Here is a 19,224-nt window from a genome sequence, read left to right on the forward strand (position 1 = left end):
AAATTAGTGTTTGCAACCACTAATTCAACATAAAAAGCACAATCAGGCCAAATATCAATCATCCATATACATCCAAGCCCTAAAATGGAAGATCTATTAAATACCCACACTAGGGTTGAGCCACAACCCTAGCTAATCGGTCTAGCTACTCATAATAACTGAAGAAATCAAAGATTGAGATGAAGAATAACCCATAAAATTAATTACAAGATAAAAGTCTAAGATTAATTGTTAAACAAGCTCTAAAATTACTCAAAAAGGGAAAATCGGCTGGTTCACGTGCTCAGCTGAGATAAGATGACCTAAAAATCTGAAAAAGAAGTATTTATACACAGCTAAATTTTCCGAACAAAAATGCCCCTGGCGGAGCTACCGCTGACAGCAGAAAATGGACCGCTGCAGCGGTGAGTCTACCGCGGATGCATAAAATCAAGTGCGAACCGCGGTCTTCAACATTCAGCTCAACTGTAGACTCTTTGAACCTCTCCTTCGCTGACCGCGATAAAACGAACGCTATCGCGGTAGAGGCACCGCTGCCGCATAAAATCACCGCGGTCAGCGGTGACTTGAAATCCCAAAAATGACAAATCTCTCAACCTTGCCACCGCGGACCGCGATAAAAGGACCGCCTCAGCGGTAAGGCCACCGCGTCCGCGGTTGATTTTCCGTTGTAGCTCTTAGTTGACTCAGCTTTTGACTTGTGCAGGTTTCACTCCTTTTTTGAGCTGGTTTTGACTTTTTTGTTTCTTTTTGACCAAACACTGCAAACAAACACAATGAGTTAGCTTATGGGAATACTTGTACACACTTTTAATCAAAACTCAAGCAAAAGGGAGCAAAAAATAGACTAGAATCCCTAGTTATCAATACTCGATCAAATTTTGCTTCAGCTACTTCGAAGCTATCGAACTTTGTTCATTTAGCCCCTGAGTAAAGGCTTGTACGGCCCAGTCATCGAAGACCGGTGGTAACTCCAAAAACGGGATACAAACTCCCTCAGCATCTCGTTCTCCCTTTGCTTTATTTTGAATACACCGGACTTCCTTATTGCAACTTTTATGACACCGACATGTGCCTTTACAAATGAGTCTGCCAACATGGCAAACGAATCGATAGAGTTCGGGGGTAAGTTATGGTACAAAATCATGGCACCTTTAGACAGAGTTTCCCCAAACGTTTTTAGCAAAACAGACTCAATCTCATCGTCTTCCAAATCATTTCCTTTTATGCCACAAGTATATGTGGTGATGTGTTCGTTGGGATAAGTGGTTCCGTTGTATTTTGGGATATCTGACATCCGAAACTTCTTCGGGATGGGCTTCGGAGCCGCACATTGTGGGAATAGTTTTTGCACGAACTTCTTCGAGTCCAGTCCTTTCAAAATCGGAGGTGCTCCCTGTATCTGGTCGACCCTTGAGTTGTATGTCTCTACCTTTTTGTAATTTTCTTCAATCTTCTTTTCTCTGATCTCGATCCTTTTGGCGAGCTCTTCGAGCATTCTCATAATCGTGGGGTCAGTCCCTAAGCCACTTTCAACGGGCCTTTCAAGCGCTCGTTTAGCACGCCGAGTGTTCACTAGTTCGGTTGTGTTTGGAGTTCTATTCTGACTCTGAAGTTGAGCGATGACGACTTGCTGGGCTTGCAGCATTTTGAATATCACCTAGAGGCTAACTCCTCCTTCTTCCATTCCTCGTGTTCTTTGGCCATTGGGGCGGGCTTCCCTGTGCGCATTCCCTATGGGGTCTGCACCCGAATCCGCGTTTAGAGCGTTATGCAAGCTGATATCAACAGGCTCCATATTTGGCACTTCCTCAGGGTTTATGAGTGGTGCACCGACCCATATACCGCTGTTTTCTCCAAGACCTTCGTCGTCGTGAATAGGTGCATTTTGTGTGCTAGACATGTTTTAGCCTGAAATCAAATAATCTTTGACAAGAAGAAGTGTGAAGAATAGCGTGTGTTATCAAAAAACTAGCACTAAAATAATCACTATTATCTTTAGCCCCACGGTGGGCGCCAAACTGTTTACTTCGAAAAATGTGATTAACAATTAAAGATAATTTGTGGTTTTAAAGATATGTGATTTATTCCAATACTAGTAAATATACGAGCAATATTAGGTTTAAGTAAGAAAAATTGAGTGTTGCTGGAGCAGCGGAGACCTCGAGCTCCATAATCTCGGGGGCCTCGAGGTGAGCTAAGAACCAATAAAGTATGAACAATAAAGTAAAAATGATAAAGCTGAAGAACAATTGTTGAGCACGGTAAACGAGAAAAGCAGAATAGAATATTCTATTGCAGTGAATGAGATATCTTTAAAAATGATTGGGATCCCCCTTATATAGGGGGAGAAAACCCCAATACAGTACATTCCTAATTGTGGCAAAGAATGTACGGACCTGTACCATCTCGTACAAATCTTATCTTTTAATTCATGCCTTGATCCACGTGTACTTGAGAAATTCCCGCTCTTTCTTGAGTGTCCTCGAAATTGTATTGCCCTCGATGTAGGTCGTGTCAGGCCTTCGATTTGCTCCCTCGAGGTGTGTCTACTTCAGCTGGGTCTGACCCCCACTTCGAGTCGCCTGGACTCGGACTTATAGCCCAATTTAAGATTTCGAAATCGGGCTCCTTGATCTTGACCGTATACATAGATTTTAGCTAATATTAGGATAAATTTTATAGCAAAGTTTCAGTATTGACTATTTCATATTGGATATGAGATTACAATTGCAGAATTATAATATTCTAAATCAAACGGCCCCTTATAGAATGCTCTTAAATAGCTATTTTTTGAAAATATTCTCAAGATTTTTCTTTTGAGTTGTCTTCCCTCCAAATTGCTTTTACTCTTTCTTTATTCCTTTGTCTTCCCTCTCTAACTTCAAATTATAAAGTGTTGATAAACCACAAATTTTAATTTGGAACAAAATAACCATACGAGTTAAATATAAGATAATTACACTTTAATCATTACTACACACAACTCCCTTTCTAAATATGAGAAAGAAAGAAAGTAGAAGCCTTAAATAATTAAACTTCACCTTTTCCTTTCTATAAAGTAAAATAAAAAAAATGATTACATAAAACCCCTACTTTGTTCAAAATTTTAAAAAGTCATTTTACAAAAATAGTTCAGATCTCAGCCGTTGGATGAGGTCTCGTCCAGTGATTAACGGCTGAGATAGGCTGCACTTCCATTTTTTCTGAATCATTTTGAAATTAAAAATTGATTTACTAATTTTGTCATCTCGAAAGCGCCATTTCTCCTTCTTCTTTTCACCTTCTCAAATTTTCTTTTTCTCCTTCTGCATTTCGCCATTGTTAACATTTCTATGCCATTTTAGTTTTCAATTTATCCTCCATAAAATAATCCCCAAATTCTCAGCCTTTATACATTGTAAGCTTTCTACCGAACCTACTCATTTCTCCTATAATATATAAAATATATTTAATGCATTTTACTTCGAATCCACTGACTCTAAATTCTATCAGAAAGGACAAAAATCAAGGGGTTTATTGAATGCGGTATGCTCTGTGAATCGACAAGTTGATGCCTTGTTTTGAATTTCTCAATGACAACCACTAAACGTGCTTATAAGCTACGTATCCTTGTTTTTATTTTAAAATTTCAATTTATTTGCTTAATTTTGCTATTTGGCTTGCAATTGAGCATATAGGGACACAATTTCTTCATAATTATTGAAAAATGTAGACGAATATAGAAGATTGATATGGGTGGTAGGTAGACCAATAGGTTTGATTAGGCTCTTAATGATTTTTGTTTATTGTATAGTAAAGGGGGAGTATTAGTATAAGATTTTAAGTTATATATAGTGTAGAGTTTTTTTCATCATGAGTGCAATTTAATGTGTTAAAGCATTACTTACCCTTTATTACATGTTACTAATTAGTGCTTATTAAATGAAATTAGCTACTATTACCTTTTAATGACCTTATGGTGTGAAAAAAAAAAGTACATAGCAGTGCATAAATCTTAAACTCTTTGCATAATCTTGGCATGAGATGAGTTTAAATGGAGTAACGTGTTCAGTGAGGATTCGTATAGTCGACCTTTATTCTCAAAAAAAAAAAAGGATTAGTATAGTCGACCCTGACTTGTTTGGTACTGAGGCTTAGTTGTTGTTATTGTGGAAACATGGGGGTGGAGGGGAATGAATGGTACATTTGAGAACTGAAGCTATAATTTGCAGACCTTGACAATTCTTTGTAATTAGAGGAATTTGTAGCACATTCTTTAAGCGTGAATAGCTTAAAGATAGGGAGGAAATCATCCAGGGTTCTTGTAACCGGGGGAGAAGATCACAAGGTTAACCTCTGGTCCATTGGCAAGCCTGATGCCATATTGGTTAGTACCTACTGGAGTATTTTTTTCTCTCTTTTAGCTGTACTTTCAATTCCTTTGTTATGTATATAATTGCATTGAGATCAAAATGTGTTTTATCTTTAACCAAAAAGGAAGCTATATGAGTACAAGTGGTGAATACTTAATCATAAAATATAATTTACACTCTGAAGCAGCAAAATCTGTTATGTTTAAATCTTTTTCTGGCAACTAAAAGAGGGAAAATGACTTTTTGAGTGAGTATTGGAGAGCAGGAGAAAATTTCTTTCTGGAAAATGTTTTCCTTGATTGAGGCTGTTGTTTGGGGCTTAACCTTTACGTTATAACTTTCTTTGTTTGTTAAGATGCAAAACTTTTAGCGGCAATATCCTTTGTTTTTACACATGGTCCTGTATCTGTATTCTTGTGTAGAGTTTGTCAGGTCATTCAAGCGGAATTGATTCAGTTAGCTTTGATTCTTCAGAAGTTCTGGTAGCTGCAGGAGCAGCAAGTGGTACTATCAAGCTTTGGGATTTAGAGGAGGCCAAGAGTATGCTTGTTATAATCTTTTTTCTTTTCATTTTGTTTGTTGTTTACTGTGAAATTTATAAATTCACTCTCTGTCTATCTCAGTTCTTCGGACTCTCACTGGACATAGATCCAATTGTATATCATTGGACTTCCATCCCTTTGGTGAGTTCTTTGCATCTGGGTCTCTGGACACAAATCTAAAGATATGGGATATTAGACGCAAAGGGTGCACTCACACATACAAAGGGCACAGTAGAGGTGTCAACACCATCAGGTTCACGCCAGATGGCCGCTGGGTTGTATCTGGTGGAGAAGACAGTACCGTAAAGGTCAGACTTCTCCCTTTCATGTTTTTCCTTGTTCAGTAATATATTTGCGAACTTACACATTGATGTGCCTTCTTATGGTTGGGTGGAGCCATTTCATATGTTCTTAGTACTGTTTTGGATGATGTCTAAACCACAAAACTCAAAAAGGTAAAAAAGAAAAAAAGGACATATGATTATTGCCATTCACCAACTTATGAAACATTCACTTATGTTGATGACTTCAAACTTGCTGCATCTTACAGAAGCTACTTGTTTTGGATTTACTTCGTTATAGGTTAGTCCATTGCTAGCTTAAACATGGTCATGGGATGATTGAATGATGGATGTACTTAACACATTTTTATGACCATGATGAAAACCACTGTTACTAAAAAGTGGCGCTTCACGACTTAAAGTGACAGTGATGCAAAGCGAGGGGTTATCAGTTCTTATGGGTGAAGTGATGCAACTTGCAAGAAGTGTGTGGTTGCAGCAATGAAGTGCATAGCATTCTAAGTGAGAAGGAATTTCTTTGAATCTGTCTTTAAAGGATTATAAAATGATAGTTCGACACTCATTCTTCTAATCGTTGCCATCATCTTCTTCTTTTCCAGTTTGGGTCGACTCTTTGCCACTAATCTTATTTCTCCGCTTCTCTTGATTTGCTCTTTATTCCCTTCTTCTTTCTTCACGAAGATCCTTTCTTCTTCTTTTGGTGTGCGGTTCCTTTTCTTTGCTACTTCGTATATGGGCTTCCTACCTGCATCTTTCTTCTAGTCTCTTGTTATCAAAGTTCTTATTTTGTTCTCTTATCTGTTCTCTTATTTGTTTTGTATTGTTTCAATTCTTGATTTATAGGCTGATTGTTAGAAAACAAAAAACATGTAATCAGAGTAACAATTAATACAGTTTACTTAGGCAATTAAATATGAAATTAAATTATGCAAACTTATATTTTTGTCAGATCAATTGAAGAACAAAAGAGATCATATTTTGATTGAAGTGGCTTGTCTGAGATTACATCTTGACATATTGAATTTGAATTCAGATTCATACTGTTATTATTGTATATTGGACGTTAAAATTAGTAATGTTAAGTGCAAATTTGATGTTGCAACTACTAAGTTCATTTATATGAAGTAATTTTTGTTATTTTTTAAGCGCGCGATTCAGTTTTCGCAAAAATCCCCAGGAGCCTTGTCGAATTTTTGTTGCACTTTTTGTGTTTAAAATCTATTCTTTCAAGTGGTCTCCTTGTTCCGCGTGGCTCTCTTTCTAGGACATTATTGGTTTGCTTGATATCAAGTAGGTGTAACAGCTTTTAAGCTCCTTAAGTATGATTATCCTAATAATAGATTTGGTGTTGTGGCAGATATGGGATTTAACTGCAGGAAAGCTTTTACATGATTTCAAATGTCATGAAGGACAAATTCGGTCAATAGACTTTCATCCTCATGAATTTTTACTGGCAACAGGTTAGACAAAGCTTTGACATTGTGCTACATTGTTCTTTTCCCAGAAACCTGGAGTTTAAGTGAAGGTTATACTTCTTGTTGTCTTGTACATCCTCCTGCAACTTTTGTTATATTCCTGAAATGAGTTCGCTGATGTATGCCATGATCTATGTAGAATTTGATTCTAGTGGCAACCTAAACTTTTCCTGTGGTGATATTCTGAGGAAAAAATAACCAGACATTTTGAAAAGGAAATGACAAATTGAGAAGAGTATACTCATTTATCTGGACTTATGACCAGATTTGATAAGTTCTGCGTACTGATTCTTCATGCTCTAAATAAGTTTATCCACTGTGATTAGTTTCGTTCTTGTTTCTTATTTTTTTGTTCTTCCAGTATCCAATATCTCCAGTTTAGTCCTTTCCTCTCCAATCAGATCTGTTGGTTTCCACCTTGGGGTACTATCTATAGAACTGATTTGTCTACTTATATATAAGAAATCTGTTTTCTTATGTAAGTATTTACGTAAGAAGTATATAGAAATGCTTTGTCTCATTTTGGTGCATATATGTAGGGGAGTTGATACCCAGCAATATGTTTTTCATATAAACGTTGCTTGCCCCATGAAACAATACTCTCTTCTTTCCTCGTTGTTGAGTTTTCCTTCTTCAACCAAAATAAAAGGAAATCTGAACAATAGCGCTCTTTTCCCCAGTAGTGATTAGTTTCAATTTAGCTTTGAGGTTCTCCTGAGGCATTTCTGCTGAAAATATACCAGGAACCCCATTTTAAAAGTGATGTCTATATTTTTGTGTCGAATTATTGGAGATTAAGTTTTACCAGTTGGTTCTTTTTTCGTGATTAAATTGGCAGTTGAGAAAGAGGGAGGGGGAACCGAGACATGAAAATACTGTATTAAGTTTTGAGAAATTTTAAGGTGTTCACTTAATTGAAGCGTGCATCTTCAGTTGCAGGCTATTAGTGCTGTTAACCTAACCAAATTCAGGGCGGGGTAGGGGTAGGTGTGTGTGAGGATTGGAGAAAGGGCTCAAATTAATTAAAAAAGGTCACCTTGAGAGTTGTGCTGCATTATCTCTTATCATCAAAGTTGTCGGATGCCTTGTAATTTGTTCTTGGTTTTTGGCTTACCAGGTTCTGCTGACAAAACAGTTAAATTCTGGGACCTTGAAACTTTTGAACTCATAGGTTCTGCTGGACCTGAGGTTTGTTGTAGTCATCTTTGTTTGGGTCTTCTCTTTGATCTCCTTTTGTCATTACAGTATAACTGCTGAATGTTTCTCATGTGTCTTGGCGACTGCTTGAATTTTCATTATAATAAACATTACTGTTTTTATCTCAAATCTAGACAACAGGAGTGCGTTGCATGGCCTTTAATACCGATGGAAGAACCCTTCTTTGTGGTTTACATGAGAATTTGAAGGTAGGCATGCATTTGCTGTTCTTTGAGAAACAGCTCGTTAATACAATGTGGCATTTAGTCCCCCTAAAGAAAGTAGTCTTTTTTTGTAGGTTTTCTCGTGGGAACCAATTAGGTATCATGATACAGTAGATGTTGGCTGGTCTACATTGTCTGATCTTAGTATTCATGAAGGAAAACTTCTTGGATGTTCTTACAATCAAAGTTGTGTTGGAGTGTGGGTTGTCGATATTTCAGTAAGTGTTACCTTTTTCCATTGAAATTGTTTTTGATGTTTTGCTTCTTCTGAGATTTTGAAGTAATGTCTAACTTTGTCGTGTTTGTCTTTTGCAGTGTCTTGAACCATATACAGTGGATAGTACTACACGATTAAATGGTCACTCAGTAGTGAAATCCAATTTGAGAGCGAATTTATCCACTCCGGCTGAGGATGCCACAGATGCAAGTTTCGGGAGACTATTAAGTTCACAAAACTCTGATCCTGTGAAAGAATCCAAGTATTTTGGAAGACTTTCTTTGTCACACAACAAGGATCTTCAGAAGGATTCTACTACTCTTACTAGTATGCTACTCTTCCTTTTTAATATGTTTGCCTAACAGTATTAGCTTGACACCTTATCTTAAGTTTTTACTCTGCATCTTTAATTCCCCGTTTGTGACTTATTTTCGAGCTACTAGCCTTTGATTATCTTCTTTTATCTAAGTTTGGCTGCCACAATATATTTGACTCTCACTTATCTTTTGAATGAAGCTATCACGGATACTCCTGACACTTCACAAAAAATCAATCTCAGTACTGGTCCAAGAGCACCTCCAATCAGCTCAAGAACAGTTCCTAATACGACTGGTGTAAAGAGGAATTCGTCAAAAGGCCAGTCAACAGAAAATGCTTCTATTGTCAATAAATCAGAGATAATACCTGTTCTTGTCCCAAGAAATAATGAAAGAATGGAGCTGGCATCCGAACGCAGGAAAGGAGGAGTTGCAGGAAGGGAAATGCCACAAAGATTGCAGCCAAAAGTATCTGATTGGAAGTCTCCTACCCCCAACGAAAACCTTGGGAGGCCGACTGCTGCAGCACAGTCTGAAGTTGAAGTACCTAAGGCTATTGAAAGTAGCAGTCCTGCAGATAGGAACATTTTCCCTTTTGTTAAATGCTCAATATTTGGAAATGCTGCTACTGACAGAAACGTGAATGATGACAAGAATTTAGTTTCCACAAAACATGAAATGGATACAGCATCGGAATCGCTTTCCAGACACCAAATTGAAGATTGTGCGTTTTCTTGACCTTTTTCGTCTGCTATGTTTTTGTGTGCTGTGATTTTTTTTGAAATGTTGTTAGGTATGGTTTCCCATTCAGTATAACTTATGTACGCGCCCTCTATTAGATCTAGAAATTTAGCACCATTCTTTAGTGGTAAGTTGCGTAGATATACTACTAACTGGATGCTATTTTTATCAACAGAAAAAAAGGAAAAGAAAAAGAAAAAGAAAAAAGAAAGCTGGATGCTTTATGAGGAATGTTTGGCTGTAGAAAGCCCAGTGTTTGTCCTCCTGTTTGGTTCTCAGCGGTTAAGTGAATGTATACCAGTAAAATTCTTTTACTTGTGGAACCAAAGGGATGTCATAATGGACACAGAGGAAATTAAATATCTTTAATATGTGTGTATGTATCCGTATCTACTTCATATATGTAAGCGTGTGCGTCTTGCCTTTCATGTCACATTTTTCTTATCTTGATTTTATTCATATTTTAATTAGTTATATTTTGATAAAATACTTAATTAATTGTGTTTCCCTTGCCAACATTTCAGTAATCTTCTTTGAGCAAACAAGGTTCCTTGTTTGTGTTTCTTATTTTCTGACTATTTCAACTGACCATCACCATAATTTCTATGGAAGGGAAAAGGCTTTTTTGTTTAATCCTTTGCTTTATTCATTTCTGTAGTTTTTCCCCATAATTTTTTACTTTCTTCTACTCAGTACAATTTCTTAAAAGATGTGTTCAGTTTTGTGTTTGCCAACAAATGTATTTTTCTTTTTCCTTTTCTTTGGAATAATTTGAACTAACTATACTGGTTAAACTTACCATTTGTTGCAGATGAAGCCCGTGGAAATATTCTAAATAGGAATCCTTATTCCATGCAAGGTCAACTAAGAGGTAGACCATTCTTTATTGCCATTAGTGCACTTCTCAGTTAAGGTCGTCTCACTGTGTTGAATTTGGAAAATTAGGAAGGACACAGTCTACTGTTGCAAATTTGGAAAAGAGAGACAGAGTTCCTAATTATGAGGGTCTTGCTTCCTGCATTGCCCGGGCGGTACCTGATCCGGATGTGGTTCCAACCAATATGGTATGAGTCAAATCTGAGATGTTCTGAATTTTTATTATTCCAAATGTTTTTTCATCTTGAGATTTTGCTCTTCTATTAATATTAACCATTTGTTGCTTAATTTAATGATGATTATACAAAGGATGTGGGAGCATTTCAGTGATTTGCTTCCACGTACACCTTGTGGAATTATTTTTTGTTATATTAGGTCCTTCACAATCATGGAAAAGGATAGTACAGGAACATGGAGACTGGTGTTTCAGTTGATAGTTAGGAGTGCACTTAAGCCGAGCTGAGTCAAAACTCTGCCAGGCTTGGGAAGATAATGCTTGGCCCAACATAAAACTTGAAGGCTCTCAGTGTTAAAATAACAAAATCAGCAAGGGTGCAAAATCACCAACCTAACAACAATCATCGGAAACCCGATTCCTGATTTATCCAACCGAAAGAGCAAAAGGTAGAACCCAAGACATGTTAATTCAAACAGGAATCACAAGGGCGGTGCTCGCAGTGGGGCAGTTAGCATGCCACTATTGAGGGAAAAGGAAAACTAAATTCATCATTGGAACTTCCTTTTCCCAAATTTTGTTTGATCTCTATCATTTTGGTTGGTAGCTCTACTGCTGACAAAGTTCCTTATTATTAGAGAAGAATATTGGACGGCAACTGCAATTTCATTTAGTAGTGTAGTAGTTGTGGAGATCTCATAGATAGACAAGCATTTCTATGGCTACATAGACAATACGTTAGGACACGTGATCGCTGGAACATACAACTGTTAATACCTGAAAAAGTTTTCCACGTAATGTTCATGATTTAGTTGTTTCTTCCATGAATGTCATAGGATTAAAGTCATTTATGTGAAAATAGTAAATTTCTGTCTTTCCTGACACAGAATTTAACTCATCGTAATTCAATAATCATACATGAAAAGAGAGAAGACCCCCTTTCAGCTGTAAGTGAGGTGGTTGTTGCTGCCGATGAGGATACCATTGCGGTGTTGATGGAACAGCACAACCAATTTGTTGGCTCGCTGCAATCTCGTTTGGCTAAATTACAGGTAGCAATTTGGAAAACTCACTAGTGGTTATTTGATGCTGAAATTTGTGTCTGGCTATTATAAAGCTTTTTCAGTCCCTTGTAACTAATTTATGTGTTCAAGTCCCTTATAAGCGATTTGCATTATCATGAGATGATGACCTGCATGCAATGTTTAGCCTACTCATTTGCAGGTGATTTGGCTAAGCGACTAACGGCTATGAGATTTTTTTTTATTTTTTTTTATTTTTTTAAACCCCTCCCAAATTAGGAGGATCTATAGTGTTTCCACACTTCCCCTCCATGGTGACTCGAACCCAAGACCTAACGGTCGTAGGTGGAGGTGCTTTTACCAACTGAGCAAGCCTCACTTGTCGGCTATGAGATTAAAAGGACTACCAGGAACATACCATGTTATATTGGTCTTCAAGAGTCCGCTTAATCAGATATAGATTTTGACCTTTTGTAGGTTGTGTACCAGTACTGGCAAAGACATGATATTAAAGGGGCAGTAAGTGCACTGGAGAAGATGGCAGATAATGCTGTAAGTCTATTGCTTTTGTGCCCTACTTTTTATCTCAGTACTTACCTTTTTAACACCATAAGTTTACCATTTACTGACGCTTATACAGGTGCTTGCTGATTTGGTGAGCTTCTTGACTGAGAAAATTGACATTATCACATTAGAGATTTGCACATGCCTATTACCACTTCTCACGGGGCTGCTTCAGAGCAAGTTGGATAGGTAGAACTAATTGAGCTTTATTTTCGTTTTCTTCGGCTAACATTGTTCGAAAGCTTCCATGATTGACATGTTTACTTCTTGGTGGACTTCCTTTAGGCATCAAGATATTTCATTAAACATGCTGCTCAAACTTGTTAGAGTATTTGGTCCACTGATTTATACTTCGTTGTCTACTCCAACATCAGTTGGTGTTGATATTGAGGCGGAGAAAAGGTATTATTACATGTTTTGTTATACTTATCATGTTCTTTCTAGATCTAATTTGAACTGTTTTATTGCTTATTGACAACAAAGGATGGAGCGCTGCAATCTCTGCTTTATTGAGCTTGAAAAAGTCAAGAATCATCTGCCTGCTCTTTCTAGGTATGTCAAAGCATCTTAACCAACCTTGTGTGGTCCGTGGAAAGGTTACATCGCTTACATATCTCTATTTCTGTACCTTTTTTTATCTAGAAGAGGAGGATCCATTGCCAAATCTGCTCAGGAGCTGAGTCTTGCACTTCAAGAAGTTTCATGAGTTTACTGTTATCTCAAGGAATAGCGATCCAATATTTTGGTAAAGTAATGATGATGGTGCTGAACTTGAGCTACCATTGTAGATCCGAAGCTACCTGCACTGCATGCTTTTGTATCTTGCCGTGCTAGAGTCCTGTGTATTACATTCCTGCCAGGATTGAACACTGACTCTACTAATTCCTTACATTTTCACTGATCATTGAAAAACCTGTTCTACACTGCTGCTGATTTAATGTTGCTGCTAATGAACCTGCTTGTTGGAGAAGGATCCATCGTACTTGCTCTCATCTAACCCGACTACATATTATTCTTTGTAATTGTAGGTTTCTTGAGTGAAATCATGTATCAGTTGTGATAATTAGTATATTATGCAAGGGTGTCTAAACAATAGCCCACTCAACTTTTTTGAGATTGAGGCAGAGTTGATTGATATATGTAACGGTATCTAAACCTTGTGGTATCTTGACATTCTTGTACCTATCTTATCATATAGCTTTACTAACCACTAAACTGCACCATGGCGGAATTTGATATATATAACAAAAATAAACTGCACCATGGTACACTGTCAATTCTACGTTTCCACTGCCTTATGGTTAGGGAGGTCATACAGAATGCAAATTTGGTTTCATACAATAATTTTATTCAAGGAAAAAAAAGGCCTAAATCACTCGAACAATTCATATACCTAAAAGAAATGAAGGTAACTGGCTTCATATAAAAGAAATACAGGTTACTAGTGCTTTGCTTTGACATATACTAACATTAGGCTTATGTCTTCCTGCTTGAAAATATATTTTACGCAAAATGCATTGCAGGCAGAATCATCTACTGAAATACAGGTCAAACTCAAGAAAAGATTCTGGTCAAATATATCCATTAATAGGATGTGGTACTGAAGTTGACAACCAAAATGAGAAAGGTAACTCATACATTATGACAGGATTTTGCATCCCTTCATATTAGTGATGTTTAATCCTTTGTATATGTTCGACGAATGACTAGTTTAATTTTGTAATAAAACATAACAAATTGAGACGAAGAGACTGAGAAGTCTGGTGCCAACCATTCTCTGAGTCCTCAAGCAATAGGCTTTAATACATACATCTTGCATGCATGAGAGTTCACTGTAGCTGTCAAATTCCCTTCAAATCTTGTATTCAATATCTTGTGCTGCATATCAAAATTGTGCCCATGTTATTTTTTTTGATTTGCACCGGGTGTCCGATTCTCTTCGAGCCCCGACTATTTCCGGGGGTGCACAGGCCCTCGGCAAGGAGTTTCCCGCAAGTGCACCACGGTTAATTCAGGTTTTACCCAAATCCGATGGCCCTCAGAAATTGTTTGCACCCAGTGGGTTTCGAACTTGAGACCTTGAAAGGGAGCAAACCTCAAGGCTCAAGTCAATTGCCACCAGGCCAACCCCCGAGGGTTAAATTGTGCCCATGTTATTTGCAGCAAGAATATGCCACATTAAATCCATAATGCGTAAAAGGGCTAGCAATCAGCGAGTGAATAATTGTAAACATTTTTTTCCCCTTAACTTCCGAAAATGGTGAACGATAGACATTGGCGGAGTAAGGATCTTCACTAAGGGGAGTGAAATATAAATAAATACACACACAAATAAGCTAAGGGGTTCAACAACAACAACAACAACAACCGCGCAGTATAATCTCACAAGTGGGGCTTGGGGAGGGTAGTGTGTACACAGACCTTACCCCTACCCTGGGGTAAAGAGGCTATTTCCAATTGACTATCGGTACGAGAAGATGAAAAGATATAATAGAATAGTAAAAACAACGTAGCTAGAAAGATAGTACCAGCAAGACACGAGTTAGAAAATATACCTAGAAAAGCAATATCAATAATCAGTGCAGTGATAAGGTCCTAAAAAATAGTATGAGCACAACATGTACCACTAACATACTAAAACACGACACTGACCGACTAGGAAAATGCTGAACTACCTACTAACAATTGACTCTCCTAACATAAGGGTAGCTCCGCCCCTGATGATAGACTACTTTATTGATCTGGCTGAGAAAATAGATTATTCTATGGATCCGGCTAAGTATTATGTAGAGGTATGTAAAATTCACAAGTATGTTCAAGTTATTTAATGTTTTTCCAGAGCATTCTAAAGGATCACTATGGTCTATGAAGTACTTGTATCCATGTCATATTTACCCTTTTTACATTGGTGAGTCTAATCTAGGCATACAGAGTATTTGGTCACATAGTTGATCAAATAAACAAGATCAACAAGAAAGTATCAATTTATAGCAAAGACAGATTAGGAAATGTAACAAAGACATACCTCCCAAAGATCTCTTGCCTCTACGACGCTGTTAGGAGGGATTCCAATGTCATCCCAGTGTGCTGTTATTTCATATTTCTGAGGACCACGGTTGAGAAGCACTAAAGCTACTCTATAGCCTGATAAAGGCCCTGCCCAGACCTGGTCGTAATAGAATGTGAAAAGATTAGTGTCTGCAATATGCGAAATCGCCATGGAAAAAAGTTAAATTATATATAGATTATTTACCTCAATATCGCCTTCCATTCTGACCTTTTTGCCCTGGACGCCTAATTCATCTGTTTAAAGCAAATGATTGAGTTGCTAATACCTTTGAAAACAACGGAACGGATCTAGCTCCTATCTTTGTTATCGTGTGTGAATTATAACAAATGACTAGTTGCAGTTAACATATTATGCAGTTTAGTACCTTGGTTTACAGCAATGACCTCCTTGTTGTCAAGTATTTCTTTGGTATCATTTGATAAGTTTCTCACATCACAACCGATGATAAGGGGAGCCTGGAATTAGCAAGGATGTACAAAATGGTTCATACATTCTGTCCTGAGAAGCACAAATAGTCCTAATAAAAAGTGAAATATAAATTTGCCTGTTCTTTTACCTTTGAAATCACCCAGAGACTAAAGTGGACAATGTATTCATCCTTTGTCATACCTCCATTTCCCACCTCAAGCATGTCGGGATCTGATTGGAAACAATTGCAAGTGCGGAACATAATATAATTAAGTAATTAAAAATGTGTTCGCTTGAACAGCTAAACTTTTAAAATGTGATGATCACACATTAACATGGTATCGGAGTATGCAAAAAGTCATAGGTTTAAGTCTCATGGCCACTCAAACGCAGAAAGAATATTTCCACATGTTTGGTCAATGAAAAAGAATCGACCCACCCGAGAGAGGGCGTGTTGAGACATAATATAATTAAGTAATTAACAGTATGCTCTCTCTAACAGCTAAACTATAGAGATTTAAGAAAAAACTAAAAAGTATCCAAAAACTAACCATTCCAGCCACCAGGCCTTGCAAGTTCTGCATAAACTTCATTCTGGTCTGCTCTAGAAATCATGCTGTCAAAGAAATAAAGATGAATACTAGATCAAGTCATGAAATCTGCCGATTCAAAGACCTATTTTTAACCATTACCTTTCCCATGTATCAGTGATATCGTTTGTGTTTCTCCAGCTATTACCTACTTTGCCACCCCACAATGCCGGATGCAAGTCGCCCCTATTTGAAATAAATAGGCACATAAGTTCACTACAATAATGTCAAAATGAGAGCAGGAAACCATGGGCTCATTTAGGAAGAAGTTGTCACCATTCACAAAGACTAAAGAAGATAGGTCGTCCAGCACTCATTAGAGCTCTTGTCATTACAGGATATCTACACAAGACAGGATCCCCGGTTAAGAAAAGAACACACGGTAGACGACTAGTGGAATCTGTCACACATGATTTCGCGAGTTGAACAGAAAACCAAATATTTACCGCACAGTTGGCTTTGTTCCATCATGGTTGCAATTATCATACTTCAAATAATCAATACCCTGAATGAAGATGTTGTTATTCACAACTATGTTCGAATTGTTTTATGGTTAATTGTCAAGATTAATCAGGAACGTTGTACTTACCCATGCTGCAAAAGTTTTTGCATCTTGTTCCTCATGACCAAGTGAACCAGGCATTTTCTTGCTGCAAGTAAAATACCTGCAGAATATAATAAAATCTCCTTAAATGGTGAATATCGAGATCAAGTATATCTTTTTAAGATGAATTTCATGTGCAACTTCAAGTTACCCTGCGTCTGAGTAGATTCCTAGCTTAAGACCTTTACTGTGAACATAGTCAGCTAGAGCTTTCATTCCAGAAGGAAATGTGGACTTTTTAGGTGCAAAATTTCCCTGGAATTTTAGATTTTATAAGCAAAGAAAATTAGTAAGGAAGATAGTACATAAAATAAGCTGAATTGCAGTACTAAACACAGTTTTCAGTTGAAACAAAGAATACCTGATCATCACGTTGAGATTCCGCCCAGCAGTCATCTATAAGGAAAGGGGTTCATACACAAGTTTTTAGGCTTTTATCAATGTCGATAACTAAGGGAAGGTAGCTGTAGACAGCAGAATCAAATACAAAGATGGATCTAGCATATAACCTGTGGGTGCTCGTGTACGTACTGTCTTATATACATATTTAAAAGATTTAACATAAAATTTTGAAAAATTTATATACTAGTATATGTTAAGAGATTCAAACACTGCCTCTAAATTCTAGATCAACGTTTAGTCAGAGACATACCGATATTGACATATTTATATCCCAGCTTATCAAGACCAGTTGAAACCAAGGCATCAGCTGTCAACCAAAAACAAGTGCAACATTATAGATGAATATGAATTTGTTTGATTATAACATCAGGGACTAAATTAGGTAATGCAGACAAAAACAGATAAACCACTTAGTGCAGTACTTAAAACTTACCAGTTTCTCTTATGACTTTCTCATCAATGTTGCAGCCAAAATGATTCCAACTACTCCACCTAAAATTAATTTTTTGTTTTTGTTAGTTAAAATTGCTAAAGCCTAAAGAGATTATTTGACTGTGCTTAACTGATTGCAAGAAAAAGTCAAGATCCATGATTTTACAGAAAATGGTGTAGAGGATCATGCAACCACTACTTTTTTGTGGCAATATGTACAAACATAGCATAAACTCAAACACACACACACGCACATATATATACACATAATGTGTACAAATCAATTGGAGGAACACATAACAAACACAGAGACGGAGTCAAGGATTTTCTGCAAATATATGCAGAGCTCTACCATGCCAACTACTACTTTGTGCAAGAGGCGGATAAATAGAGCCGGAGCCACGATTTGAAGCTTATGAGTTCGGAATCTACATTAATAATTTGTACATATTCGATGAATTTTTATAAGACAAATACATAGTTTGGACCAAAGCTACTGGGTTCGGCCTGTAAGGCGTATGCTAGCTCCACCTCTGGCTGCAAACGTAGTATATATAAATAACGAGTTCAACAAAACCAAATATTTTAGACACAGAGCATAGACACGTGAAAAAAAAATTAAAATTTCAAAAAAATTAAACTTTGATCCATAATTTCAAAAGTGTTATTCATTCAATGGTGAACTAAAAATTTAACTTTTGAATCTGTCTCTGAGTATACACAGAGGCGAAATCTAGTAGCTTTGGCTGAGACTCTATATTTGTGTTAAGAAATCTATTAAATATGTACAAATATTTAATTTCAGAACCGATAAAGTTCAAATCTATGAGTATACATATTTAAACTAAGAACAGTAATGCTACAAGATCATACATGGAAAAAGATGAAAATCAAACAGTAAAACATAAGAAAGAACATTCTGAATAATCAAATTGAATTTAGTAATGGAACTTTTTAGTAGTGATATTATTGGATGAGATCGATAGGATTTACCCCATAGGAGGAGTCAAGCCGAGTCCATTGGAGAGCAAATTACGTCGAGTACTGTCAACTGAATCCACTTTCTCATTTTGCTGCTGCCTTCGGTTCAAAACTTGCCACCGCATATCCGCCGTCAGACGGTGGCAGTAACCACCAATCACGGCGGATATCAATAAGCATAATGCAAGTAATAGTAACTTTGTCCCTACTCTTATCTCCATCACTTTATTACTTTACTTTTTCACAAATTAAACTTCACTACACTATTTTCTCGTTTATGGGATTCTTACAGCGTACGAGGTTATATAAGAGCTGTTGAATGCTGACGCAGTACTAACGTTATCCGTTGAATAAGAGATAATGATTGACAAGATTAACGTTTCTCGAACACTCCTCTCATTATTATGCTAGAACTAGAAAGTTACTATATTTAATTAAGGAAGTACTTTAATTAGATTCATTCGTGTGGTCGTATTCAGGTTTGTGGTAGGACCTACGTATGATTTGATCATATTGCTCTTAGATTGGATGATCTAAATTTTTTTTATATGAGTATCTTTTTCTTACCTATTTAAAGCCTTGTCAAACTCAACTTATTTCAAATTACGAAAAAAATAAATTATCACCTATTAATTAGTTAGCAAGGAAACTCCATACAGAGTTTTAATGTGAACTGATTGCAGTTTAAATTTGTATGGGTCAAAATCCGATCGAGGAAATTCGACACGAA

At 36.9% G+C, this 19,224-nt stretch overlaps 2 protein-coding genes across 5 annotated transcripts; one reads left to right on the forward strand and one right to left on the reverse strand.

Annotated features, from left to right (window-relative positions):
- Positions 1–3,242: 3,242 nt before the first annotated feature.
- Positions 3,243–13,172, forward strand: LOC107801488 (katanin p80 WD40 repeat-containing subunit B1 homolog KTN80.4-like). 4 transcript variants are annotated; one of them, XM_075233449.1, is made up of 19 exons: positions 3,263–3,400; positions 3,496–3,606; positions 4,239–4,369; positions 4,778–4,895; positions 4,979–5,205; positions 6,557–6,659; positions 7,792–7,862; positions 8,006–8,080; positions 8,170–8,313; positions 8,411–8,639; positions 8,829–9,353; positions 10,182–10,241; positions 10,316–10,434; positions 11,309–11,473; positions 11,921–11,995; positions 12,084–12,196; positions 12,293–12,409; positions 12,491–12,559; positions 12,650–13,172. In XM_075233449.1, exons 2-19 carry the CDS (start codon positions 3,576–3,578, stop codon positions 12,711–12,713), a joined length of 2,436 nt encoding a protein of 811 aa, XP_075089550.1. In that variant the 5' UTR covers positions 3,263–3,400; positions 3,496–3,575; the 3' UTR covers positions 12,714–13,172. The 4 variants fall into 4 exon arrangements, with proteins under 4 accessions (XP_075089549.1, XP_075089551.1, XP_075089552.1 ...); XM_075233448.1 differs by having other exon boundaries at positions 3,243–3,606; XM_075233450.1 differs by having other exon boundaries at positions 3,254–3,606; positions 12,653–13,172.
- A 389-nt stretch (positions 13,173–13,561) lies between these two features.
- LOC107801489 (alpha-galactosidase 1-like) lies at positions 13,562–18,898 on the reverse strand. Its single transcript, XM_075233452.1, has 15 exons — positions 18,507–18,898; positions 17,515–17,573; positions 17,332–17,388; positions 17,041–17,075; positions 16,831–16,934; positions 16,665–16,740; positions 16,522–16,580; positions 16,352–16,417; positions 16,178–16,261; positions 16,037–16,101; positions 15,634–15,716; positions 15,442–15,532; positions 15,261–15,310; positions 15,033–15,173; positions 13,562–13,885 (listed from the first exon to the last, which is right to left on the reverse strand). Exons 1-15 carry the CDS (start codon positions 18,713–18,715, stop codon positions 13,793–13,795), a joined length of 1,272 nt encoding a protein of 423 aa, XP_075089553.1. The 5' UTR covers positions 18,716–18,898; the 3' UTR covers positions 13,562–13,792.
- Positions 18,899–19,224: the final 326 nt, after the last annotated feature.

The sequence above is a fragment of the Nicotiana tabacum genome, chromosome 16 (assembly GCF_000715075.1).
Source record: "Nicotiana tabacum cultivar K326 chromosome 16, ASM71507v2, whole genome shotgun sequence".
NCBI classification, from domain to species: domain Eukaryota; kingdom Viridiplantae; phylum Streptophyta; class Magnoliopsida; order Solanales; family Solanaceae; genus Nicotiana; species Nicotiana tabacum.